At 39.0% G+C, this 27,115-nt stretch overlaps 2 protein-coding genes across 3 annotated transcripts; one reads left to right on the top strand and one right to left on the bottom strand.

Annotated features, from left to right (window-relative positions):
- Positions 1 to 10,384: 10,384 nt before the first annotated feature.
- On the top strand, positions 10,385 to 16,241 carry LOC140941757 (tryptophanase-like). Its single transcript, XM_073390774.1, has 3 exons — positions 10,385 to 10,389; positions 13,305 to 14,618; positions 15,517 to 16,241. The coding sequence occupies exons 2-3, from the start codon at positions 13,309 to 13,311 to the stop codon at positions 15,746 to 15,748; spliced, it is 1,542 nt and encodes a 513-aa protein (XP_073246875.1). The 5' UTR covers positions 10,385 to 10,389; positions 13,305 to 13,308; the 3' UTR covers positions 15,749 to 16,241.
- Positions 16,242 to 18,600: 2,359 nt separating this feature from the next.
- Positions 18,601 to 25,444, bottom strand: LOC140941079 (tryptophanase-like). Of its 2 annotated transcripts, none has more exons than XM_073390040.1 (4): positions 25,383 to 25,444; positions 21,100 to 22,249; positions 20,134 to 20,278; positions 18,601 to 19,632 (listed from the first exon to the last, which is right to left on the bottom strand). In XM_073390040.1, exons 2-4 carry the CDS (start codon positions 22,235 to 22,237, stop codon positions 19,410 to 19,412), a joined length of 1,506 nt encoding a protein of 501 aa, XP_073246141.1. In that variant the 5' UTR covers positions 22,238 to 22,249; positions 25,383 to 25,444; the 3' UTR covers positions 18,601 to 19,409. The 2 variants fall into 2 exon arrangements, with proteins under 2 accessions (XP_073246141.1, XP_073246143.1); XM_073390042.1 differs by lacking the exon at positions 25,383 to 25,444 and adding an exon at positions 24,766 to 24,824.
- Between the last annotated feature and the right edge of the window lie 1,671 nt (positions 25,445 to 27,115).

Below are 27,115 nucleotides of genomic sequence, written 5' to 3'. Positions count from 1 at the left end.
TATGGAGATAAAAAGGAAAGCAAATATTTTCGAAAACTGTACGTGCCAGCGAGTTAACATGGCAAGGAACACTGCACTGCAGATAAACATCGCTCACCTCGATCGTAGCCGCTGTTGACAGCATTTGCAAGAAGCGACAAAAAAAAACTGTCTCATTCACGGTGAGTTGACAGAAGAAAATAAAGCTCTGTGTTTCTTCTCAGAAAGGGGAGTTATTTAAACTTTCAACGTTTTCTTTTCAATCATTGATGCTAAAACTTACAAAAAAAAATTAAAACTATGATTTGCCATGTTTGAAAATACTGTAAAGATCCTACTGTTGTTCATCTCCTGTTTACGGTTACATGTTCACGCATGAATTCACTTGTCGTTTTTTTCATAATTTCCTTTCTGATTCCGTTGAGATCACTTCGTGTGTATATACTAACCTCAGGCTCAGATAATATTGTTGAATAATCCCCTCGACTTCGTCTTGGGGATTATTCAGCAATATTAACTTCGCCTTGGGCGAATAATTGTTAAATATTACAACCCACAAAAGGTTTGTAATTTTCACATGTAGGTATTTCAAATTAAGTTGAAATATCACTGCTCTAAGCCAATCAAATCGCACAAATTTCTCATGTAGTAATATAAAATTGGTAATCCATCCATCCGAGAAATTTTGGTAATCACGTGACTGTACGCCCGTCCGACCGATCGTCCGTCCCCACCACAGGAATACCAATGTAAAAAAACTCAATTAACAGGTATGACACTGCAGGTAACTCGAGGGATTTTTGGTGGTGAATCGCATTGCCACCCGGACTTTTAGAGAGCAAAACAACAACAAAGTCGAGTCTTGTTCAATGTTATTTTTCATGTCTACACTCTCGAGTGATTAAAAACAAAGGAGAACAATTTCGTTAGAAAAAAAAACATGAAAATTTCATAGCGGCGGTGAGAAAATGGGAAATGCTAGCGGCCAGCAAAGAGCGGCCAGCAAGATAAAAATGAGCGGCAGAAAAAAATGAAAGCGAACAGGAACACAAGCAAAAAAATTTTTGGTGAGCACATACGACAATTCCTCCATTAAAAATAATGTGTAACTAGGAAGTTTCACGTTACTTAGTCGTGCAAAACGGCATTGTAGAGATTGCAAAAAAACGGCAAAGAAATGTATAAAAAAGTGTGCTGCACGTGCAAATTTGTTTCTTTATTGCTAATTAGATCTATTGATTCTGTTGCCGTTCTCATTGCCGTCGCCGTTCAGTATTACACGATTTTATTTTTTTGTTTATAAGTATTAAGTTAGCGAGAGCTTTGCTTTTAGTCCTGGCTAAATCTATATATTATTCATCGTCAAATATATTATTTCAGGTTTTCTTTCACTATGTCTTGCATTTCTTACTCAAAATGTATCGCCTATTTTCAGTCTTCTGGACGGTAAATATATTGGACGGTTTAGTGTGTAGTATCGTGGGACATTTTTACTAGTCACGCTGCATTTTGGAGAACCCGTGGGGCGAGTCAAAATACAAGAGACACACAGATTCAAACCACACAGATTCCCCTCGAACTAATAAAGCATTTTGCTACGAGACTAGGGCTAGGAGACCCTTTAAATGCTATTAATTTATCATGGTGACCTGTACCCGCCGCCGTTTTCATGGAGCTTCAAGGTTCTATCTTTCAAAAAATTGCTTGGAAAACAGATATGGGATGACAAGTAATTGTGAGGCTTAAAACTGAGCAGAGAAAATTGGGATGACGAAGCTCTCCCACATATTCAAGGAGTTTCAAAGAGCTTCGCTTAAACAAAGGACTGAAAACTCATCTTCTCCATATGATACTAACAAAATGAGAGCGTCTAAAGTCTACCATGTCAAGTTTTCTCACATTTTAAAAGAACTAGAGGCGAAGACTGTTCAGTTTCTCGGTGGGGATTTTTAGATTTAATGGACGTTGTTTGACTTGTCTGTTTCACGGATTGTCGCTACAACATTTCAGGTCTGTTTTCATCTTCTCTGTTGTATCTTGAGCTTATAACGTTTGTACGTTCTGTCTATTTTTAATCTTGAACTTAGACATTTCATTTTTGTTCTGGCGACTTTACTCTGGAGACTTGGTTTTATTTAAGCTTACAGTTTGGCTCCTATTCCGTTATTTTCTTCAGAAAACGAAACGTTTGTAGATTATTCAACTGCCGGTCAAACTGTTCTTATGGTGTACAAATAACATGAGATATTTCATCTGCACTCTTCTTTTAGCGTTATTTGTACTCTACTGAGTGAAGTTGAATAATAAATTCTGTTAGTGTCAGGGGCGGATCTAGGGGGAGGGTGCAGGGGGTGCGCACCCCCCCCCCCCCCCGAGATGACCTGCCGTTTTCTAATACAACTGGTATTCTGCAAAAAAAAAAAAAAACGATGTGGTTTATTGGTGTTGAAGTAGAGCAAGAGACGAGAGCACCCCCTCCTAAAAAAAATCCTGGATCCGCCCCTGAGTGTGTACAAATGTCTTGCTGAGAACGTATTGCCTTTTCTAGGCTTTGCACGAATTTACGTATTTCGGTGCATTTTATTTCATGTAGCTGGATATTTTTTTTGCCCTGCTGAGGACGTGTTGCCTTTATAGGCTTCAGGGGCACCCAACGACTGTTTTCTGTAAATGGCTGTTCGGAGAAGCAAGTGTTGCCTAGAATTTTCTATTACCTGAGGACGACTAAACATTTCTAGATGATGGATCCATTCATGTGCAATTTTCGAAGCTTATGTCATAAATTCCCTACGATTTTCTGAAGTTTCATTTTTCACATTTTGCTCTCCAGGTTATGTTTTTTTTCGTACAGAAAAAGGAAACCTAAAATTTTCGGATTCAAATTGTGATGCAGAAAGGAATTAGAAAAATTCTCAAATTACGTAATACGTTAATTTGCATCTAAAATTTTCGGAAAAATAATTCTGAAGCCCTTGTAATTTCGAAAAGACTCAAGTTCCCCTAGGTACAAATTTCATAGCACCTCAGATCAGGTTTCTTTGGCAGTCTTGCCTTTCGTAATCACAATGTATCGTTTATTTTCAGTCTTATGGGCGTTAAAAATTTCTCGTTTTACTTTTTCTTTTGCCCTCGCCTTCCTTGTTTTATATGTATTTTCATGCCTTACCGGCGTTTTTGCTATTTTTGTGCATGCCTTTCATCTTTACCCATTCAGCTTTTTCCCTCTGGGTCTTAGATGTTTTGCACGCTTGTTTTTGCATATTTCGTGGCTTTTAACAGGTTAAAAAAACAACGACGACGACGACGACGACTACAAAAACAGCTCTTCTCTTTCAAACTAATGTTTATGTACAAAGAACTTACAATCAATTGATCCGCTCCCACAACCGCTCAGCGGTGGTAAACGAATGCAGAAAGTGTTCGAGAGAGACGCAACATTACAAGACACCTAAGGGAAAAGAAGAGTAAATTGAGTACTCATTCGTGTAAAATAAATTCTAGTGTTTGTCATGCAATGACCATATCCCGACTACTGTGATATCGCGATGCAAAATTTTCTTTAGTTTTTTTTTTTTTTCCCAACACTCATCCAAAGATTGCACCGCTTACGATTTATATATTTAAAAATGGGGGTTTAATGATAATAGGGACAGCAAAAAAAAAAAAGACGGTACTATTTTCAGTCTTATGGGCGTTAAAACGTCCCATGGCAATTCGCGTCAATCTATTGGAGTTTTTTTCATGATCTGTGCCTTCGTCTTTTGTATTTGTTGTGTTTTTTTAGAAACCTTCTTTCAATGTTTCAAGTCGTTCCTTTTCTACTTCGCCCAATTAAGTGGCTAGTTACTTTTGTCTGAATTTTGGTAAAATTGATGACACAACTCTTTTTTACGAAACCTCTTCAATCTCATCGACACCATCAGTTGCTTGATAAAAAGTGCGGGAAGCCACGCGGGACTGTTGCGACCACATGTTATTTTTCCCCTTTGTTATTGGCGAAGTAAGCGACACAAAATGAAGCTGTTACTTTCAGTAGCATTGCTAACATTTTTAACTACCTAGCCAATAGAAATTTATTTACAATGTGTGAAAAAAAAAAAAAAAAAAAAGAATCAAAAGATTGTCCCATGGTCAGGGAGCTCCCAACATAAACAGCAGCACCATTGTCCTCATCTTTGATTTGTGCCGGCATCATTTTTTACAATTAGTCTCCTCTGACACTATGGGAGACATCACTGTTTAAAACATTGCTATTATTATTCAAATTTATAACGAATGATACAATAGAGTCTTTTGTTTCAAGAACCAATGGGCTTCTGGTTGGCACATTTATAGAAATAGCTAAGGTGACGTCAGCGTGGGTATCGCCATTAAATCCCAATTAACGGCTGCGTAGCAACATATACAATCCACTTTTTTTTCTATCTGTTACTCAGTTTATCAGTCGAACGAACGAAAGTTCAGCTTGCTTTTATAATATGACAAAAACTAAGCCCACAAAATAAAGAGAAAAATAGATTGTACTTACCATGACGCCGTTTTTTATCCTCCTTGAGAAATTAATCTACGTTTGAAATCTTTCCTTATATACCAAGATACTGAAAACGTTTTTTAGACGTCATAAGACTATTTCTTGATATTGAACAGATTGAGGCTTGTTATTAATACATGTTTTCATCGAAGTAGTCCGACCTCGAAACGGAAATTAAGAAATTGAACGTGAAAGAGAGTACATGATGAAATATCTATTCTATTATTGGAATCTTAGAACTTAGGGAAGAATCTGAAGGGATGAATTAATTTTTTCAGGGTGAGAAAGTATACAATTTGTGGTTCAAATATTTGCAAGTTTAAAAAACATAACCGGTTGAAAAACACTGGATTGACACTTAATTTGTCGACTTTCCTCCCCTTTGTGCTATGAAACCTGTCTGAGGGTAGGATATGCTTGGGCATGTTTCTTTGTCAACACTTAGCATTTATTTTCAGAGTAGTCACTAGGTGAAAAAGGGAACTAAGTCGAAGTAAGCAAATAAAGTTAATTCAGCAGAGTTATTTAACATTCGAAACTGAAAACTTTAGTTGTCCAGGAAGTTGCCTTACGTGAAAGAGCCCAATCATTTCGTCTTTTTCTTCCTTTTCTCGTTTTGCTTTGTTTTGTTTTTTTGAGATGGGTTTCACTTTCAGAGTGTCACAAGGGCAAAGAAAGGCGAATGAATATTGAAGTCTAAACAAAGAAACGATAAAAAACTTATGGCAGTACGGAAATATATCAAGTAATATTTTTAAAGTTTCAAAACTAGAAATCTACACTGACGTATTGATTGACCTCAGCTGGTAGAGTCTCTTTGCTCATGTTTGATCAGTAAATGTGCATCTTAGCTACAATCTCTTTAAGTAAATGTGCTCCTTTCTTGCAAAAAGTCTAAGATGAAGATTTAGCTAGGCCAAAAAATCGAAACTTCCCTATACATATTTAAAACAAAGGTATAAACTTCAAGCCAATAAACTTTTAAGGTGTTTCGATACAGTTTTTCGGAGACCATAATACCGCTATTTTTAAAAGTGATTTTATCCTTCTACGATCGCCATAAAATTTTCACTACTAACTGACCTTAGATTGAAATTTGCCAAAATGTAGTTTTGAGTAAAATCGATATTACTAGACAACGATAAACAAAAATCTTTGAAATCAATTAAATCTAAATCTAAATATTGTTCTGTCGGCAACATCCGGGGGACATCAGGCCATGGAGCGTAGCGTCCATATACGCACATACGCCCGTGTGTACAGCTGAAATCTGTAAAAAAAAAACAATTTTTTTTTGTTTCCTGGAAGCGATTTATTGTTCGATCGTTGTAAAATAATTCTGACCTGTCAACTCAAATTATACTGGAATCTTAAAAAGCTTGTGAAAAAAAAGCTGAGTTAATAGTGTTTGGTTGAGAAATCAGATAATTTGTGGTTAAAAAAAATCAGAGGTTATAAAAAAATAACCGGTTTGAAAAGCACTGGATTGACATTTCATTTGTACACATTTCTTCCCTTTGTGCCATGAAACCTGCCTGGCTGAGGGTAAGAGATGCTTGCGCTTGTTTCTTTTTTTGTGAGACTTAATATTTACTCTCAGAGTTATCAGACACTGCGCACAAAAAAGAAAAACAAGTCGAACTAAACAAATAACGTTAATTCAGCTGAGTTATTTAATGACTCGAAATTGAAAACCCGAGTTGCCAAGAAAGTTGCCTTATCGAAAGAGCCCAATCATTTCTTCGTTTTCTTCCTTCCTTTTTTTTTGTTTTTTCGCATGGGTTTCACTTTTAGTGTGTCACTAGGCCAAAGAAAAACCAATGAATATTTAAGTCTAAAAAACAAACGAAAGAAAACTCCTTGCGGTTTACGGAAAATTTATCAACTGATATTTATAAAGTTTAAAAACTAAGAAATATTCTTAGCTCTTGGATACAGCTGTTAAGGTCTCATTTGCCTTAAGGTACATGTTGCCCAGTAAGTTGCCTTATCGAAAGAGCCCACTCATTTCTTCGCTTTCTTCCTGCCTTTGTTCTGTTTTTTCGTATGGGTTTCACTTTTAGTGTGTCACTAGGCAAAAGAAAAACCAATGAATATTTAAGTCTAAAAAAGAAACGATAGAAAACTCGTTGCGGTTTCTGGAAAAATTATAAACTGATATTTATAAAGTTTTAAAAACTAAGAAATCTTCTTTAAGTTTTGGACGCAGCTGTCAAGGTCTCATTTGCCTTAAGGTACATGTGCTGCTTTTTGCAAAACACCTCAATGTAAGTATAGATTTAGCCAGAAACGAAACTTCCGTTTATATATACATATATCATCTCTCTTGAAGGCGATGAACTTTAAACCAATAAATTTTAGGCCATGACTAAAAAATCCGTAAATCTATTTTTAACTTCAGGAGCGTTACATTTACCTTTTGATCAAGGGGTTGGGTGATCGATTTAAGAAAAAAAGAAAACCCACAAAAGGACCTACAATAAAAAAATCCTCCATCGGACTAAAACTATTATATTTACGGCAAAAAAATCAATAGTAATCAAGTTCGATCACATTAGTAGGCTTGGAAAAGAATTCTTGCTCTGATATCACCGAAAACTCAATCACATTCCTTTGCGAGGGTATTGGTCAGCCCTCAATTTAATGTTGCCAAAACCACTCACAGGGTATGAGCGCTGGGGTTGATCTTTCTGTCTAAGTAAAGGCTGGACCTGACTGCCAAAACGGGCTGATTTACATACATGTAATTATATAACTGGCTATATCACAATATCTGATGGTAACTAGTACTATAATGTACTGTTTGTTTCCTCTGGAGACAAGGCTGAAAAACGTAAATATCGTATTACAACTTTCTTTAGAGCGGTTTTCATTTGAGTGTCGAAAAGTAATTGGTTTTGCACTTTCTACACGATGCGATTGGCTTAAAAGACTCGCGCCACCTTTTCATCCAATCAGAAGTAAAACCAAAGCCAATTATGACGCGCTCGCATGCATTTTCCCGCGCTTTGCGTCAGCCACATGTAATTACTTCGAATTTTGATTGGTTCAATGTATTGTCTGTGTCCTTTGTGATTGGCCAGAGTAATTACTTTGGTTTTGGTTTTACGACACTCAAACGAAAACCACTCTAACAAATGACTATAGTTCTGTAGTCTAAACAAACTACGCAGTACAGTGTCGAGTTGTGCTGTGCTGTGCTGTGCATTCACTGAGAAAATGTGAGGCGCTATAGATTTACACTACGAAAAGTAATAAACGTTAAAACTAGCAGTAAAGACTCGGACGAGGGTGCCATTAAGGTTAGCAGTTAACTGATAATTGCCCTAAAAATGAGTAGTTAACTGATAAATGAAAAGTTAACAGTTAAGTGACATTTTGTAAATCATGATGCTGAATACGATCGTTGATGATCATGAAAGCAACAAAGTTTTTCCAAACAGTTCAGTTCAGTTCAGTTTATTTAGCAATTATTATATGGGGCTGAGTAGGATGTGATAAATTATGCAGGTCGAGGAGGATGTTGCCCACCGAGGCTGAAGGCCGAGGTTGATAACATTTATAACCGGGATTCATGACGGTATTCCACTCCATCTATACCATGGAAGAAGTTAGGGCCATCCCCGGTGAAATATAATTTATTCGTTTTCTTTGTTTTATGGACTATTGTCAGGGTTAGGTTTATTGGTAAGGTTGTTTTGTTTTCTTTGTTATACGTCAGCTACGAGTAATAAATTATACTACATAGGAGATGAGCCAGAAGTTAGGCCAACAACATGAGCACGGCACTGATTCAGATACGGAAAGTGACGAGGAAGATGATCTTGAATAGTTAGCAAGACATGAACTACCAGGTCGGGAAGAGCTGGAAAGGTATTTGTGCGTCTGGATCTATGATCTATGAGGTCGGTCAGCGAACACCGGAGTTAACAGGAAGCTTTTAAATTTGCTATACGTATAGCTTACTCATTTTAACTACTTTGGTAATATAGATTCTGTTCTTTTCTATATTATGTTCTGTTACTTATAAATCATACCAGACATACTAGTGGCGGAGTTAATGTGAATTTATGCAATTTATACCTTGATATTAGTATAGTTAACTGAGAATTGGACAGTCCCATTAGCACCCTCTCTTGGGGGTTACGTTGAAATGGATCTTGAGAAGTTTTAAGTCACGCCTAAAAGAGGGGATTTTTCTATGTCTCAGGAGTTTTTTTTTTTATTATTATTATTTTTTGACGAGCGTCCCTGCAATTTTTTTTAAGGAATCCCCCCCCCCCACCCCCGTGAAAGTAGAGGAAGTTTAATGACAGTGGTGTTAGACAGTATTTTGGGGCAGGCAGGTTTACATTCCGACCCTTGTAATGCGTACCATATTCTCCCACATTCACGCAACAAAGTTAGCACATTTTGCCCTGAAATTAAGATTGCGGCTCTACCTAAGCAAAATTCATGCAATGAAAGCCCTTAAGTAGCAGCTTGACACGCACATTATTTAAAGATATATTTTGCCAGATAAAATTTAGGAAAATATCTTGAAATTTGGTTTTCGGGAATCTTGGGAGTTTAAAGAATTAAATCCGCTTTATTGTGAAAGACCCTCGGGTTAAGGACAGGACATCTGATAGATTTGTTTTTTGTTTCTTATATCATCCGCAAAGCGTTTACTTTAAGCAAGATTTTGTAGACTACTGGTTTTGCAAAGTTTAAAGCTGGGCGAAAGAGACCGTTTGTGAATTCGAGAGGCTCTAGTTTCTTTGTCAACGGTGAATTATTTTTTCAATTCCTACCTTAAAATTTTGACTTACGTGCAGTCACAGAAGATAAACAAAATAAATGTTTTACAAAGCTATTTTCAAGACCCTTAATCCTTCTAAACTGTCGCTTTTGTGGGCGGTATGCTCGCCTTGCGGCCTTTTTGAGGCTTTACATGTGCTTAGACCTTCTAAGCATTAGATATGATAACATGTGTCCCTAAATGTAAATATGGTAGGTATAGGTTAAAAAGCAGGAGAGATTTCACAACGCGTACCAGGTTAAATGTCGGTAGGACGTATTTTCCTATATTTGACTTTAAACGCCATAGATTTTTATGGAGATCATAGAGACGTTACTGAAGGGGAGGGGGGAAACTTCCATGTGAAGTTAATGGGGCCGAAATAAAACCCCAAAGGAGTCTAATACTGGGCGTAGTTCAGGTTCAGTGTTTGACCCTAGACAACCAAATTAGAACTGTATGCGATGAAGGCGTTGTTATTTATCGCTTTTTTCTTTTTCTTTTTGTCTTCTGCTCTTTTGATTTCTTCAAGCACAGCCTTAAGCCTTAAGCGGTTAAAAAATATTGGCTAGAAGTTGCGGTCGCATTATATAATGATGAGTTGCTGAACTATTCATTTTTTTGATAATGTTTACGAAAGGCATGTACCTCTGTTTGCCTAATTCGTTTCTGGTTAAAGTCATAATATTTTCAGTCTGTGGATGAAATCCAGTGACGTAAACAATGAGTTTAAATCTCTTTGGCAGTACTTTCAAGTTATTCTATTTGTTTTTCAGTATTTTTAGGTGTGGCTTAAAAGGCGACACCCAAGATTAAATGGATACGTAGGGTCGCCGATCCAATAGTTTTCTCGGGTTTTTTCTGAGATTAGTAGATCTCGCCTGCTATTTCCGCATGAAGTAGAAATCTAAGATTAGACAGGAAACTTTTCATAACGCCTTATATCTAATCTCATAACAACCAACTGCACTTCGACAATAGCGACGAGTTTGGTCACTCGCGTTCATTACAGTCTCAGTGTTTTGAAAGCCTACCAAGCCTTGCAAGCGTTCGACGCCGTTACTATTCTTTTTGCGAATATTGGCTTGGCGTGACTTTGGTAAGACAATCGTCTTTATATAATGACATTCAAAAGATTTGACCTTAGAACTTAATTAGGGCCGTGCACTCGGAGGATCTTCTTGGGTATCAGAATTTTTTGTAGATCAATATTTGACATGAAAATGCATCTGCATTTAGCTTGTATGACTGTACATAATACGCATTCTTAACTTCTTATAACAATCTGAAACTTCCCCTTAAATCAGCCTGAAGGTCGAAAAACGCAGAGACCCTTCAAATTGAGCAATCCAAAAAATGGTCAAGTATTGCTGTCATTGTCGAGCTCTGCCCCCGCACTGATGGGTATCACTTTTATGAACAGAAACTTAGGGTTACGCCTTCAGTATTCTGGGATATTAAAATTCGAAAACGTACCTCTGGTAGTCACATTGAAATTTATTAATACCAAATAATCCGAGAAGCAATTTATAATTGTTTACAAGATTACGTTTTGATATTCACTAGTCCTCTTCCAGGCTTTGGAGCCATGTGTAAATCGGGCCTGTGAATCTACTTGAGTAGCTTTTCCATCCACTAAGTAATCTTGCAAAGACTTACTTATTTGATTGTAAATTGTAAATATCTTATTATCCACTCCCGACAGGGCTTTTCAGGGATAATTTACAATACTGGTTGGGGGGCTTTGCCAGACTGCTTAAGGTGCAGTTTACAAGTAATGCAGGAATGACTAATGATGCCCCCATACATGAGTGTGAAAGTGAGATAGACCACTACACCGGGCACTACGTGCCCTACTCTTTACGAAGAGTGTGTGGGTTCTTTAACGTCCCACAGATTTATTACATGTGCAAGGGCTTGTGAGACGGCTTGTGCGCATTTTTTACGTATTTACTCAAGGGCGAATTTAGAGGGGGACAATGGACTCCTAGCTCTGATATTGAGTCAAATTTTGCTAAATTGTCAGCAAAACCTTTCTTCAGTACAGAATTTAATTTTTGGACTTCTGGATCAGGTATCCGGGTGGGTGCCTGGTTGGGCGCACGAGGAATATGCCGACGCGATTTACTCGGTTTCTTGTGCGCCGCCTACATACTCGACTGATGACTTGGGAGACCTTTCCCATTCGTACTTGAAAATCATTACCATCAATATTAAACTGAGATTTAAGAACCGTCACAAAAATTTTCAAGGGACGATTTTTTTTGTTCCTGTTCTTTCTGCAGCATGTGCAGTGTATTTCACTGTACGGTCAAACGCCGTTAATACGGCACTAAGGGTTCCATAGAGGGTGCCTGTATTAACGGAGTGTCCATATTATGCGGGTTGACTTTGAAAATGTAAGGGCTTTCTTTCTCCAAGGACAAAGCAAACTATCCGTAATAATGAGATGTCTGTATTAAGCGGGGTTTGATTGTAATTATCTTTAATAGCCTATTTTACAGTTGTCAGCTGAGTTTTGTCCTTTACGAGTGGAAGAGAGGTGGGCACTGACTTTGTTTTGATACAAACCATCCTGCTTTTCAAATCAGTTTATTTCCCTCAATATTTTGACTACCTTATGCTAGGTTACAGACTTGACAGGTTACTGGAAAATGTTGCTATAGAACTGATATGAAAGATTGAATATGATGGCTGAGTGAACCATTAGGTTTTCTAGTTGGCCACCATAATACCAATTATGTTGAAAGCAAATGCAGGCAATGAACCAGAAAGAGCAAAATTAAATAAATAAATGAATAAGAACTTGATAATAGAAAAGAAAAGAAACCTGAGTTAATAACAATTAAACGAAAACACAACAGATATCATATAATGAATAGTCTTGTTCTCGATCATTCTAGGTTGCCAGATCTAGATTTGAAAAGCATTAAGGTCTGTAAATGTAAAAAAGTCAACTCCAGCCTTGCTTTCACTCAAAGGCAGATCAGAAAATACATAACTATAGAATGGCTATTTCTTAAAGCTTCATCTTGATTTCATCCACCTCGCTTTTTATTTGCATTTATTGATGTTATTTTGGCTCTGGGCCATCAGAGAGAAATCTAAAGAATAGAGGGGATCCGGGACAGGTGAAAGGCTAAAAACCTTTGAATGCAGTGGTCCACTCAACGTGTAAATAAAACCGATTGGTTCTTTCTTGCCAGATCTCTAAAGTAGAGATCCTAATATAATGTCAGACGTCACTTAAAGTGGGAATTAAAACAAAACTGAATGCAAGGCTGGGAATAAGGCTAACTGAGCTGATTTATTTGAGGCCAATATTACGGCTAACAAAATTAGCCTTCCTCAGGGCCAGAGCTACACTGAAAGGGAACACTATATAACGTCTCCTAAAATTTGTATAATTATTTACCTAGCTATCATCACGTTATCTATTGTTTTCATTTGTAGTTTTTCATTAGCCTCTCATATAAATTTAAATTCAAATCTTAGGAACCGTTATAGTATTCTCTTTCAGTGTAGCTCTGGCCCTGAGGGAGGTTAATTTTGTTAGACGAAATATGGGCCTCAAATAAATTAGCTCTTTGCAAATAAATTAGCCCTTTGCAAATAAATTACCCCTTTGCCGTATTGTTTTAGTTGAAAGAGGTTTTAATGTCCACGGTTATGATATAATTATTGTCTGTTATATTGAATCCGATTCACAATCAAATGATTCAGAAATGAATGTAAAGACTGATCAGGTGGTGGTTTAGAGCTTAACATAAATTTTTGCACGATTTAATCATTTTTCAGCCCTCCTCGCCTCCTCCTGACAATTATTCACAGTTCCTAGTTAGACATTAAGATCATCCGAATAACTGAATCAAAGGTTAATCAACTCTTTAACAGCTATCGTGTTCAAAGGCGCCGCTGTCATAAAAGCTCTAAATACTCAGAATCGAAAACGTTTAATCAGCATTTTAACGATACTCCAGCGGGTACTAAGGCATTTCTCTTTTCACATTATAGCATCATGGAAGAACACAAATTCACAACGTTTTTCGAGCCTTTCAGGATCAAATCCATAGAGAAACTAAAGACAACAACACGAGACGAACGAATGAAGTATCTAAAACAAGCTAATTACAACTTGTATCTCTTGGACTCGGACAACATCTTGATTGACCTGCTAACAGACTCAGGGACTGGAGCGATGTCTTCTGAACAGTGGGCTGCGGTTATGATTGGAGATGAGTCGTATGCTGGCTCTCCGAGTTACCGGAAGTTTGAAGCTGTGGTCGAGGAAATCTTTGGATATCGTCACGTGATCCCTACGCACCAAGGGCGCGCGGCAGAGCGCATTCTTTTCAGGTGCGCAGTGAAAGAAGACAATGTCGTTCCAAACAACGCACATTTTGCGACAACCATGGCGAACATCGAAGCCCAAGGTGCAAAGGCGATTAATTTTTTGACTCCTGAGGCTATGGAGCCCAGTACAGATGTGCCATTTAAAGGAAATATGAACATCGAAAAGCTGAAACAGACAATCACAAAGTGTCGAGATAAAATTCCACTTGTTATGATAACCATTACAAATAATATGGTGGGCGGTGAGCCAGTCAGCATGGAGAATATAAAGGCGGTGTCTAAAATTTGTCGCGCACACGGTATTCCGTTGTTTTTTGATGCCTGCCGCTTCGCTGAAAATGCTTGGTTCATAAAGATCAAAGAAGAAGGTTATGCGAACCGCACACCGAAAGAAATCGCGCGAGAGATTTTCTCTTACGGCGATGGCTGCACTATGTCGGCGAAGAAGGATGGCCTGGCCAATATCGGCGGGTTTTTGGCAGTCAACGACGAAGAGCTTGCTGCAAAATGCCGCAAGGAGCTGTTGATAACCGAAGGATTCACCACTTATGGCGGCTTAGCAGGACGCGACTTGGAAGCGATTGCAGTAGGTTTGAATGAAGTGGTTGAAGAAGATTACCTGCGCTATCAAATCGGATATGTTAAGTTCCTGGCGGATTTACTCGTCCAGAACCACGTGCCCATTGTGACCCCACCCGGTGGTCACGCGGTGTATATCGACGCAGGCGCAATGCTTCCGCACATTCCCCGCGAACAGTTCCCCGCGTGGGCTCTTGGCTGCGCGCTTTACATGGAGGGAGGGATCCGTGGGGCGGAAGTTGGTGCCGTGATGTTAGGAAGTCACGAGAAGCAGGAAACGGAAAAATTGGAAAATGGAAATGGCGTTGATGAAGGCGCCTTCGGAGACGATTATGAACACGAAGAATTGTTTCGCCTGGCTATTCCCCGCCGTACATACACTGAGTCTCATTTAAGGTAAAGGCTTCTACTTTTATAGCCTGCGAGCAAGGTCTCTAATAACCGCGAAAAGCGAGCCAAGAGAGAACGTGCGAACGAGCGGCGACGCCGCTAGGTGCGGAGGAAAATGATGCGTGGTGTGACTTCTCTTTCCCGCCCCTCTTTAACCGCCCCTCGCAATGGCTTTCCTTGCGCATGCGCCTCTCGAGTAACTTCTGGCCACTCTTCCAAATGGAGAGCTTACTCGCAGGCTCATACAGTAATGGTTTAAAAACGCTTGGTGGTCTAATCATAAACTCGATCAGTACTTACTGACGTACTTAATTGACTAATACAACAATTCATTAAAATAAGGAGTTACTCTTTAAGATGAAAAACACAAAAAAGGAAAATCAAAGATTAAAAATTTAACAAGTATATCTATTTGCATCTACCGACTTTTTTAATGATTACGACTAGCTTTCCAGCTATTTGCGGTGAAAGCTATTTAACTTCTAGTGCATGCAAGAATACAATTGTAGTTGTTGTTGTTTGCCTTTTTGGATTTTAGGCGTAATGGTTTGCTAGGAATGTTTACCAGTACGGTCAGAATTAAAGCTTATACACCTTATTCCAACTGAAATGCTGATAATTGACCCTCGATGTCTTGTTCCGAAATAAAAGTTGCGTTCCCAGGGTCACCCTGGGAACGAGGTAAAATCGTCCCCAGGGCTTTTCCCCTTAGTCGGGAACAAGGTTTTGAGGATAGAACGAATGAGAGCTGTTCCAAAACCTGACTAAACCTATAATTTCTTGACATTTACTGCTACTGCTGTTGTGCTTGTACAAGTTTCTTTTCTAATTGCTCTATTAACATTTAACATTTCCTTGACGTTGATAGACTGTTAACTATGTTCCGCGTACATCTTTCCTACAGGTATGTCGCTGAAGTCTGTGCGCATGTGTACAAGAACCGCGCAAAGGTTTGTGGTTACCAAATCACGTGGGAGCCACCTATGTTACGTCATTTCACTGCCCACCTGGAGCCTCTTCCTCTTCCATTTAAAGCACCAGAAGAATCCACTCAAGTTAGCCATCGACCAACCAGAAAAGTGTCCACGGGTCAGGGATTAAGGCGAAGAAAGAATTCCTTGATGCAATTTAGCTGAGGTCAAAACGAAGCCGAATCAACCGAGCCTTGAAAGATTTTTCCATTCTCTATTACCAATATTTTTGTGTGTGAGTAGTAACATAATGGTATTGATATTCTTTTACAACCTGTAACATGCATAAAGAACTTACAAAGAGAATGAGCGCAGGCTTTCTTGACAAACGATTTTAATTCGGTATTTTTTCGATGGACCAATTTCGATATATTAAAATTCATACTTAGCCTGTTCCAGGCGTTTAGATCGTGAGGACTACGCAAAGAGATGTGAGCGTAAAAAAAAAACAGCGAGGGGGTGGGGTAGGGGGTAAGAGCAAAGGAAGTTCCCTCCCCTCTCCCTCTGCCCCCACCTCTCTCTCCCTTATTTCTTTTTTCCCGATCTCTTACCTTTGCGCCGCACTCTACTATCTGAATGTCTGGAACAGGCTAATTCATACTTTGCTGCAAGGCTTCGAGGCATAAAACAAAAGAAATCGTCTTGGGGCTCAGGGATTGATTAATTTTTTCCTTTCTTCCCCCCCCCCCCCCCGCCCCACCAAGCCTTGGAGCCAAGTACTATCGAAATTGGTCTTTACCCAGTCATTGTTATGTTGTCCACCCATTTGGTGACGTTGATCCCAGAAATCTTTTAGCCTGTGAAAGCTCATACCGATTCTGCTGACGCTGTTAGATGTAGCAACTAATGTCTAACATTCACCGTTTCATCTTTTCTGGTGGGAATTAGCCCAGTGAATTTTATAGTACGTTCAGCAAAATAGGGAAGTCTAACTGTTATAATTTTGTAACACTTTAGTCCCGTTTATTGCATTTTCGCCATTCTCTTTAGTTTGTTCATATATTCTAGTATTGTTATATCTATCCTTATCACGGTTTCGAGTTTTTCTTGGTTATTCTACACCGTAATTTTTTTTTGAAGATTTTAAAAGAAATTGTTGGCCTAGTTTAGTAGCCTATTTAGAGCTGACCAAGACTAGCCTGCAGGCGTTTAAAAGGTACGGAGAAAGAGAACGCTAAAAGGAAAAGGGAGAAGTGAATGTATTCCACTGCTTTTCAAGTAAAGGCGTTTTTAAGCATCGTTCTTCAGCTAGGAGTGGACTGTTTGCATTCAAGACTTAAGATAAATTTGATAGCGCCACTCACGCTGACATCACCCGTTTCTATAAATGTGCCAACCAGAAGCGCATTCTTGGTTCTTGCAGCAAGACTAATTTTGTTTCACCCGTTATATCTTTGAATAACAAAAAGCGGGAAAACGGAAAAGGTCTCAATTTTGTTTTCACGTGCGAAGCTTAAAAACGCCTCGGCTGAAGTTCCCTAATTCATGAAACAGAGATCAGTAAGGCTATAAAGTTAGGGGGTTTAAATTAAATAGGGCCTAGGTATCTAGTGAAACATTTAAACAATAATATTCCTCTAAAGAATCTTAGATCTAGCGGTGATAACCTTCCTTTTGTATTGGAATATAAACTCAAGACGAATGGTTGCAAGGACTGTTTTCTGTTGCCGCTCCTAGATTATGGAACAGTGTTCTAGAAGCTGATTTAAAACAAAGCTCAAGTCACATCTATGTAGGACTGCTTATCATAACGTGTGAATCATTTTTATCTTTTTAATTGGAATTTACTAGTGTATTTATACCTGGATATTATTTGGCTTGTTCTAAAGCTCTTTGATCTTGATATTTTGATAAACGCTATCATCATCATCATCATCATCATCATCATCATCATCATCATCATCATCATCATCATCATCATCACACACTTTTCTTCCCTCCCAGGCAAGCAGCAAATAACTTAAGAGTACTTAATAGGCCATTTGCACGATGGCGTCAGTACTACGTATACCACAAGAATCCTTCACGGTTTTGCTTTCTTGTGCAAATAATGTCTTTTGTTATTTAAACATCACTGGTATTATCAAATTTAAATTTGGAAGAAAAAACAAAATGAATTCTGGTCTTAGTAGTAAAAAGCCATCATCGTGCAAAAGGCCTACAAGTATTTCACGTTTTTTGAATTCGCGATTATATAAAGAAGGCCTCAAGTGCCAAAAAGTTATTCTGTCAATACTAATCTTAACCCTGGTTTTCATAAAATCGTCGGAACGGCGTTGATCCTTCGAGTAGTCTGAAAATAAATGCAAACGGCGAATACGCCATCATATGTGGAGACACCAACCATGCAATGCTGGATGGAGAGGACGAGACGATGCATGGTGGCGATCGGATAGAACTTAAGTCTGTGTACATAGACTGGAAACAGCTGTTTCCCATCTAAAATAGCCGATTTTGAGCCCTCTGTGCTTCCTAAACACCTGATTTTGTATAAATAGCTGATTTCTTGCACTCTGCACTTGCTAAACACCTGTTTTTGTTTAAACAGCTATTTTCAATCTAAAATAGCAGATTTCAGATAAACTTTATTTGCTCTTGGCAGTTACATAAATAAATCATCATAAATAAATAAATAAATAAATAAATAAATAAATAAATAAATAAGAGGTCCCAAATTACATTGAGCCAAAAAACTGAAGTAACTCTGTTGCTTTCGATTCAGTCTCAACATTTTTTTAAAGAAAAGTAAAAAGATCAGAAACAGAGAGGGAAGTGTTTCTGTAAATATCAATAGTACCGAATTACAAGTTTAAGTCGTAGAGTTATCTGAGGAAATAGTAAAACTTTTAAAAATGTTAATCAGACAGTAATTGGGATTGAAGTCTTTTTTTGAGAAGTTGAAAACAAAATAACTGATTTCTGTTGTTGTTGTTGTTGTTGTTTTATATTTACCAGAGAAAACAGCAGACATTTTGTGACGCCACCACTGGTTTCTCTGCGAAATGACGACTGAGAAACGAGTGCAGAAGTTCCATACTGATTACGTGTAACTACCCAGATCTAAGTAGAGCTTCTGATTGGTTGAAGCAAATTTCCCATGTAGTACGACCACTCAGAAGCACTACCCAGATCTGGGTAATGTCGCTCCATCAGTCCCAGGGGGAGAGGGGAGGGGGTACTCAGGATTTCAAGTGACAGGGAAGATCGAAGGATTTTGGGGGGGTTTGAAATTTTCGATTTCGGGATTTTTTGCTTAAGAAAATTTTGGCAAGTATTTTTTGGGTAGCTTGATTTAAGTAGGGATTTTTTGGGGTATTCAAAACAATCTGAAGATTCGAGATGGTTCCCTCGTATCCGGGCTGCGTAGTTCCCCTGGAAATTTTTATGGCTGGGAAATTCGGCATGCGATTTTTTGGGGGTTAAAGTTTGGTCCAGGGATTTTTGGGGGTTTTGTTTCAAGCCCTAGGCCCCCATTCGATCATCCCTGTTATTTGAAATCCGGAGTACCCCCCGGGCCATCAGAATGGAATGGTGGAATATCTGCGCTCGTTTCACAGACGTCGATGTCATTTCGCGTGCAAACAAGGTGTAACAAGAGGTGGCGTCGACAGTGAGACACAAAACAGTCTTAACCAGGCCAGATAGGAAAAAGGGGCTCAGTACAAATTGTTAAGTTTTACAAACATTCTGCAAAAAAACTACGATAATTAGAGGAACTTTGGGAAACCTTTTACAAGCAAAAAAAATTCAAGCAGCTTTTATCGTTCTTGGTGAAACTTTTTCAGGAAATTTGCATATTTTTCTCCTTTCTGCTGTTATCTAAGTGCTATACGAACTGATATGATGGTCGACGGAAGGACATTCCACGCATGCGTGGTGCAAAGTCCTCGATTTCGTCAATTTCGCCATCCTTTTCCTCCTGAACGGGAATGGGAAGGGGTTCTAGATGAGCACTGAAGTGACGTAATACAGTAGGCGCCCACGTGATCTTATATCCGCTGACCATCTTCTTCTTAGTATTAACATACTCCAAGACTTCAGCGACATATCTGTTAAGTGATAAATCGTTTAGATATCAATCGAGTTATCCCTCGAGCCCCTGACCTCGGAGCGCCAATGCTATGTACCATTTTGAATGTACCAGACTGGTTTGTGAGACGAAAAAAGATATTCTTAATTCAAACGAAAATTGTTCTGAAAATAAACTGTTCGGTGGAAACGCCTTGACAGGAGTCCTTGAAAACATAAAACCCCCAAAGCTTCTTTGTCCAAAGTTCCAACGAGGTTAAAGGCGAGCATTGGTAGGAGTTTTGATGAGCAACACATGGATTGATGATTACGGATTAATTAAACAGTTATGAAAATAGTCATAAAAGTATTACTGACATGACCGAGAAAAAAGGGAAAGAAGGTACGACTTGAAATATGGCGTTGATTGTCATAAACAGCCCTTTTTGACCCATTTGTAGGTTTCAAACTCGTAGATAACGAAAATAGGTGAAATCTTTTAAAATCTTCCCGAATTAAAACGATTAAATCTGATTACTTACTTCATGTGTGATTCTGTATATGTACGGCGTGGAATGGCAAGACGGAGAAGTTCCGCCCTGTCTGCTTCAAATTCGTTGCCATCCTCTGGTAATTCAGGATCTTTCCCATGCATCACCCCACCTAACTCACCACAACGAATTCCACCTATGACGAAAAGACCTTCTTTTAAATATACATGAAATTTAAAAGGCTTATTAACCAATCTCTTAGTTTACATTTCAAATTATATCATAGGATCATAGGGCTCGTTTGAAAACAAACATAGCTTAGTATGTTAATTTTCTTTCCCAAAAAATAATATTCCCTTTTTTAAGCGGGATTTTCCTGCAATCCTTTTTAACCAGGGGTGTAACTAGGAATTTTCAAGAGGTGCGCACATTTCTCTGAATCCTCTGCACCCTTTCTCTCAAATCGTCTTGAAGCAGGTGACTTGATTTACATTGCCATTCATGCTGAGGTAATAAACTTCCGTTAAGTGGTAGGATCGTGGACTGAAAGCAGCAGTTGATTATTATAAAGCCTTCGCGTGTTGCAAAAACGAGGAAATACGCTGAATTTTGTTTTGAACAATTATTTCTAAACAGTGTAAACAGATAAACCAGAGTTACACAGTCGATGGCTTCCTTTTTAAAATTGCTTATCTCCCGTATGTATGTTGCTTTGATCTTCAGTTTTGTTTCTGTTTACTAACCATCGACATTTTTTTGTGGTTTTTTATACGCATGCGCCCACTGACGCACAGATAGACTTCCCATGATGACCGTTATTTTTTTCTTTTCCTGGGCCCACCGACCCACTAAATGGCCGTTTTTATACTTAAGTCCCATTATCCGTCTGAGCGAAGTTGGGCAAACATTTGTAGTTCGTTTTGTTATACGTCACGAGTGTAAAGACGGGCACAAGACGCATTATGCGTTTAGACGAACTATATCCTTTGTACTTTTAGTGTATAGAAGATATCATACCTTCCACATATAGTGCACATCCCAAGGCCCAAGCAGGAAACTGTTCTTTAGGGATGTGAGATAACATTGCGGCAGCATCGATGTAAACTGCATGTCCCCCAGGGGGAGTCAACACGGGGATGTTGCGATCTTTCAACATATCTGCCAGCAATTTGACAAAACCCACTTGGTATCTGAGATAGTCCTCGTTAAGCACCTCGCGAAATCCAACAGCCATGGCCTCAAGGTCTCTTCCAGCGAGTCCTCCATAGGTTAGAAACCCCTCGGATATGATTAGTTCCCTGCGGCACTTATCCGCGAGTTCTTCGTTGTTCATTGCAAGGAATCCACCGATATTTACGAGACCGTCTTTTTTCGCAGACATGGTACAGCCGTCAGCGTACGAGAACATCTCGCGCGCAATTTGAAGGGGCGTTCGATGCGCGTAGCCCTCCTCGCGTGCTTTAATAAACCACGCGTTCTCCGCGAAACGGCACGCGTCCAGGAAGAATGGGACTCCATGTTGTTGACAGAGCTTGGAAACCAGTTTGATATTTTCCATACTGACTGGTTCTCCACCAACGGCGTTGTTAGTTACAGTGATCATCACCATAGAGATCCTACCTTTCTGTTCCTCTGACAACAACTCTTTCAGTTTGCTAAGGTCGATGTTCCCCTTAAAAAGAGCCTTCTTGTTTTGTTCCATTGCCTCGGGAATTGGAAGATTCACAGGCTTGCCTCCATGTTTTAGAACATTAGCTTGTGTGGTGTCAAAATGCGCGTTGCTGGGCACCACATCACCTTTCCCAACACTGCACTGAAACAAAATGCGCTCAGCAGCCCGGCCTTGATGCGTGGGAATCACGTGCCGGAAGCCACAAATGTCTTTGACAACTTGCTCAAACTTCCGGTAGCTCGGAGAACCAGCGTACGATTCATCGCCTTTCATTATGACAGCCCATTGATCAGCACTCATCGCACCAGTCCCCGAATCTGTTAGCAAGTCAATGGTTATATCTTCCGAGTTCAACAAGAATGGATTGTAGTTCGCTTCTTGAAGTCGTTGAATTCTTTGAGCTCTGGTTGTGCGCTTGATTTTCTCAACCGTTTTTATCCGGAATGGCTCAAAAAATGTTTGAAAACGATGTTCCCACTCCATTAATGGTAAGATCTACAGGCAGAAAAATAAGACCTCAAAATATTGTAAGTGATAATCAGTGAGCTTAATATTTTTGGCGGGCGATGGAGACAATATATGGTTCATAAATGAAATTCTTAATGTAACAATGTCTAGATGTCACGGTTTTCGGTTTGACTAAAAGACCTGAAACCGTTATCTCGCTCTTTTTAATCCCAGCGTTAGTAAAATGCTTTTAAAAACAACTAATAGAAGGCTAAACGAAGAGAGTGGCAGTCAGGAAAACGCTGTACTGAGCACGTAGAGGTGATGCAAGCAATGCTGACCGCTCTTGAGCCAAACGACTGACCGCTGACCACGCCGGCGCTCCTTGTTGTTAACTGTGTTAAATAAATATTTTAGTTAACTTCATTATAAATTAGGCCTGCATGTCTTTGAAGCTCTACTTAGTTTCCAGTCTTAGAACCTCGGATGATTGTTCCACCTCCATTAAAAAAGTCACGTGATTGCTACAAGTGGAAAGCATGTATTCGACTGCTCATGATTGGTTACTTAGAGTAACCAACCCCTACCAGGGCGAGAAATTGAATAGGGTCATTGCGTCATCAACATTGCTGTATGATTCTCTCTTTGAGGAAGGAAGAGGGAGGAAAGAGCGCTTAGAACAAAAAAAATAGCATGGTATGTAAGGCTCGGAGCTATGGTGGCGAAGTGAAGAGAGCAGTCCCTTCCCACCAATAAGGCCTGGGTTTAAATCCCGGCGTCGGCGCCATATGTGGGTTGAGTTTGTTGTTGGTTCTCTCCTTTGCTCAGAGAGGTTTTTCTCCAGCTACTCTGGTTTTTCCCCTCTCTTTAAAAACCATCATTTACAAATTTCAATTCAAGCAGTAATGGAAGATGAACAACCTGCACTTTGGCGATGTGTTACCTTTACATCGTCATTTGTGGAGCAGTGGAGATCTTGCTGAAAATAGTTTTAAATGGCCAACAACTTTGACTAAAAGAACGAACGGACAAACTAACTAACTACTTTACCGGAAAACTAAGATTGGAGTGAATAAAATTACGAAGGCTCTTAACTTTGAACGTAAACCACTGTCTAAAATATATGCATATCGGTAGATATGCATACGATATGTGGTAACATTACAAAATGATAAACAAAAGGAAATTTTACTGTTTAATTCCAAATTTAAAGTATAGTACGTTTGTTTTCCAATAGAAAGGTATCCGTTCTCTTGAATTAGTCAAAAGAAAATTCTTATATTTTGTTTTTTCATTTACAAAAAATGGGTCGAGTCAGCAATAGGAGAAGAAACACTTTGAGGTTGCGCCAGTAAATTGTTGTTTTATTTAGCCTCCTTTATATCACAAATCAGGGACGGGACCGTAATTATTTCCAAAATTCGACCGTTTTTCCATAGCAATTAAGTGAAACCAGGTTACGAGAAAATTGTCTGTTATCGCTTTTAATTTTCCAGAGGGCAGCCATTATATTATTTTGACTAAGAAAACATTGCTTCGAACAAGAAGAGAGATGATTCTTCGTCAAAAAAGTCTGTACTGTTCATAACTACGCGCACAGTAGCACGCCAGGAATAGCCCATAGAGGGAAAACACTATTGTCTGCTTGCTTTCAAATTGAAAATCCAAATATTTGTCTCAATTTTACTCCTGGTAAATTAGAGCTATTGTTGACCGTTTGTTGATGGATTCATTGAGCAAACTTTGAACAGTGAAAAAGGGCAATAAAAGATACAGTGTTAACGACAACACAATATTATTTCACTTATTTAAATTATAAGTGAATTTGGAGTAGGGGAAGAGAAAATACTCGACATTTCCCTCGTAAACATTGACTGATTTTGTGATTTGCTTGTTGTTCTGATCATATTTTTTAATTGTGCCGGATTGGCACGTCGAGCAAGTTTAAATATTTGTCAAGCATCATTTGTTATTCAGTTTGTAAGTAAACAAGTGACCTAAACTTTGCTCATTAAATTTCTTTACATACATACAAATAAATATAGTACCACAGAAAGTAATCTCGGGCAGGCCTTCGCTTAAATCATGTAGTCACGGCACCTACTATTGTGTGGTTGAGTCTGTGAGCGGGAAAATAAAGCGAATCCTGCGTTCTGATTGGCTACCCGAGTGGATAAGATGGGCCCGTGTTGCCCGCTCGGGATTTCTCGCGTTGGCCCCGCAAGAGAAAGTTATTTTTATGGCCATATAATAATTCCTTTTTCGATAAAGCTTGTTCGGACAAGATGCTGTATATTGGCCAAGGTTTATGCGTATTTAATGACCACGACTTCGTCTTGGTAATCAAAACACAAAATTCTTGGCCAACATCCAGCCATCTGACGTTTGGTCAATAACGCATATTTAATATTTGTGCAATTCCCTCCGTGCTCCGCAAATGAAGTGACATTTTCCGGTAAAAAGTCAAACAGGAGATGGGAAATCAGCAACTAACACATGAACAAAATAAAGAACGCAAAAAAAAAAAAATAAAAAGCATTAACTATACTAAAAAGATTGCTTACATCTAAATCTTCTTTGCTGTGGTCGTCTACGTCAACTTCACCATTAGCAGTAACTTCCCACATCGCTGAAGTTTTCAAAATTTTAAAAAATTCTTACAATGAACACTAGTGAGCAGCACGATGCAACGCGAGTGGCTCGTTAACTGGTTTTATTTCTGCGACCGGTTTCGTCTGATCGATGATACAGGTTTAGCTTCTTCATAGAGTTTAACAGAATAGTGCCAAGGAACTAACTTTTATAACTTATGATTATGGTAAAATCACTTAAAACGTGATCAGCAAAACTAAAGAGGACACCCACAAAATATGTCAGCGGGAAATGACTGCAGTGTTTCGTAGCAGAATGTGCAATGTTTGATTGTGAAAGTCGAACTCGTACTGGGATTAAGACTCACACGAGTGAAACTCAGGTAGATCAGGGGTAACAAAGGAATGTATTTCCTTGAGGCTAAAGTCACCCAAAAGGATTGTATCCCCTAATTGAGCTTTTTCTCCATAATTTTATGCAAAACCATATAAATTAAATAGGACTGATATAAGAATGCAACAAATAGCGCGAACCAGATATAGAATATAACTTAAATTACCAGCATAACTTAACGAAAAAGATTACTCACATCTAAATCTTTTATGCTGTGTTCGCTTACGTCAACTTCACCATTAACATTAACACTGATGACTTCTCGTACCACTGATGTTTTAACAAGGGCATCTTTGTTTTACCGGAAATTTTCTGTCAAGACTGTAAAAAAATAAACGAAAAAGAATCGTTTCTGTTTTTTCTTAAATGTATGATTATCATTGCTTTTGTAAGCAGCTAAACATGTTGACAAATCTTGACGCTTTGGTATTTGCAAAGTTCTTCATTTTACTCACCTCATTTAAGATGGATCTCAACTTTAGCTCGGCCTTGTTACAAAAACACTGAGCACTATTTTAAAAGCTAAAAGCTACTGAGCTCTATAATGATTGTGGCGATGCTGGCTAGATTATTTGACGTTAGTTTTTATAGAGCGAGTGAGAGTAACGAGAGAAGGCGAAAATAGGCTCAAGGCCCTTTCTCCAATGCACTCGCACACACCTGCGTCTTCGAGCGAGATTTCTCCCTTTTTCCTGAAAAACGCGCCTGATACGCAAGGTATATTCTTGTTCGGGTTCTCAGGGATGCCCTTACATTCAGAACTTTACGTGTGGTTGTTAGCGGAACACACGTATGACAGTATGTCCAGCACCTTGCCCACGTGCGACGCATTATTTTTTATTGCGGGCGACAAACGAAAAACCTAATCTCTAGGTTGTTATTGCGCATGCGTCGCATTTATGTTGCCAACATTCATTTAGACTTCAACTAATAATGAATGGAATGCAGATAACGCAATTTAATGACACGCTTTTGGACCCTCTATCGCTCGTAATCTGATCACGCGTGTTTTGACTATCTATCATGTGAAACTTACGCGAAGCATAGCGATGGAGAAAAAGCGTTTCGTTGTCGCCCGCACTCTGTAACCTTTGGTTATTACTAGTTTTACTAGAATCTTCTATCCAGTAGAAAACTTTATTGGCTTCCCTTCTGCTAATTCTCTGAGAAGAGCTTTCCAACATACTTTTAAAAGGCTGGAGATTGGGACCCGTTTCTCGAAAGTCCCGATTAACGGACCCAAATCCAAATCTAATCGCCAGTCCTGAAACAAAGCAGTCCATTCTGTTTTTTAACCGATAGGCCGACAATAAGGTGAGCCCCTAATCCTGTCAGTATAAATCATTTATCCCCTACCAGCTGCCCTACTAACGTAAATGAAAGACATACTTAACTGGCCGTAAAAAGTTCAAACTACTGGCCATAAAGTATATTTTGTGGGAACTGACAGGTTCCCTCACTGTTCCTTGAGCAAAAGTAGAATTGTTCAAGACAGAATGAGCTCCAATTGCTCAGAGTGCCATTCTAATGTGTGAATAACAATAATAACTCCTATTGTTGTACCTAACTTGCAATCTACATGTACCACTGGTACCAGTAATTCAAATACAACGGATGGAATTTTTTTAAAAAATGGAGTTGTAACTCGGAGTTTCACGCACAAGCGATCGTCATGTATCAGTCATTCTATTTTTTTTCGGGGGAGCGCCAAATTTTGTGGACGGTCAACGGAGTCAACGAAATACACGTAAAGAAACAGAGGCGGGACCATCGCTTCGTTCCCCCATGGGAACCCCTGAGCTCCCCGAGTTTCACTAGTGTGAGTCTTGATCCCAGTTTCCCCCTGCTTCCCAGTCGTAAAGGAGCGAGTACCGCGAAAACACAAAGTCCTGGGAACAAATGATATTTTTCAATATGGCGACCAAAGGT

Source organism: Porites lutea, chromosome 6, assembly GCF_958299795.1.
Source record: "Porites lutea chromosome 6, jaPorLute2.1, whole genome shotgun sequence".
In the NCBI taxonomy this organism is placed as follows: Eukaryota; Metazoa; Cnidaria; class Anthozoa; order Scleractinia; family Poritidae; genus Porites; species Porites lutea.
The sequence above is the reverse complement of the archived record's forward strand: the minus strand, read 5'-3'. Positions and strand labels throughout refer to the sequence as shown.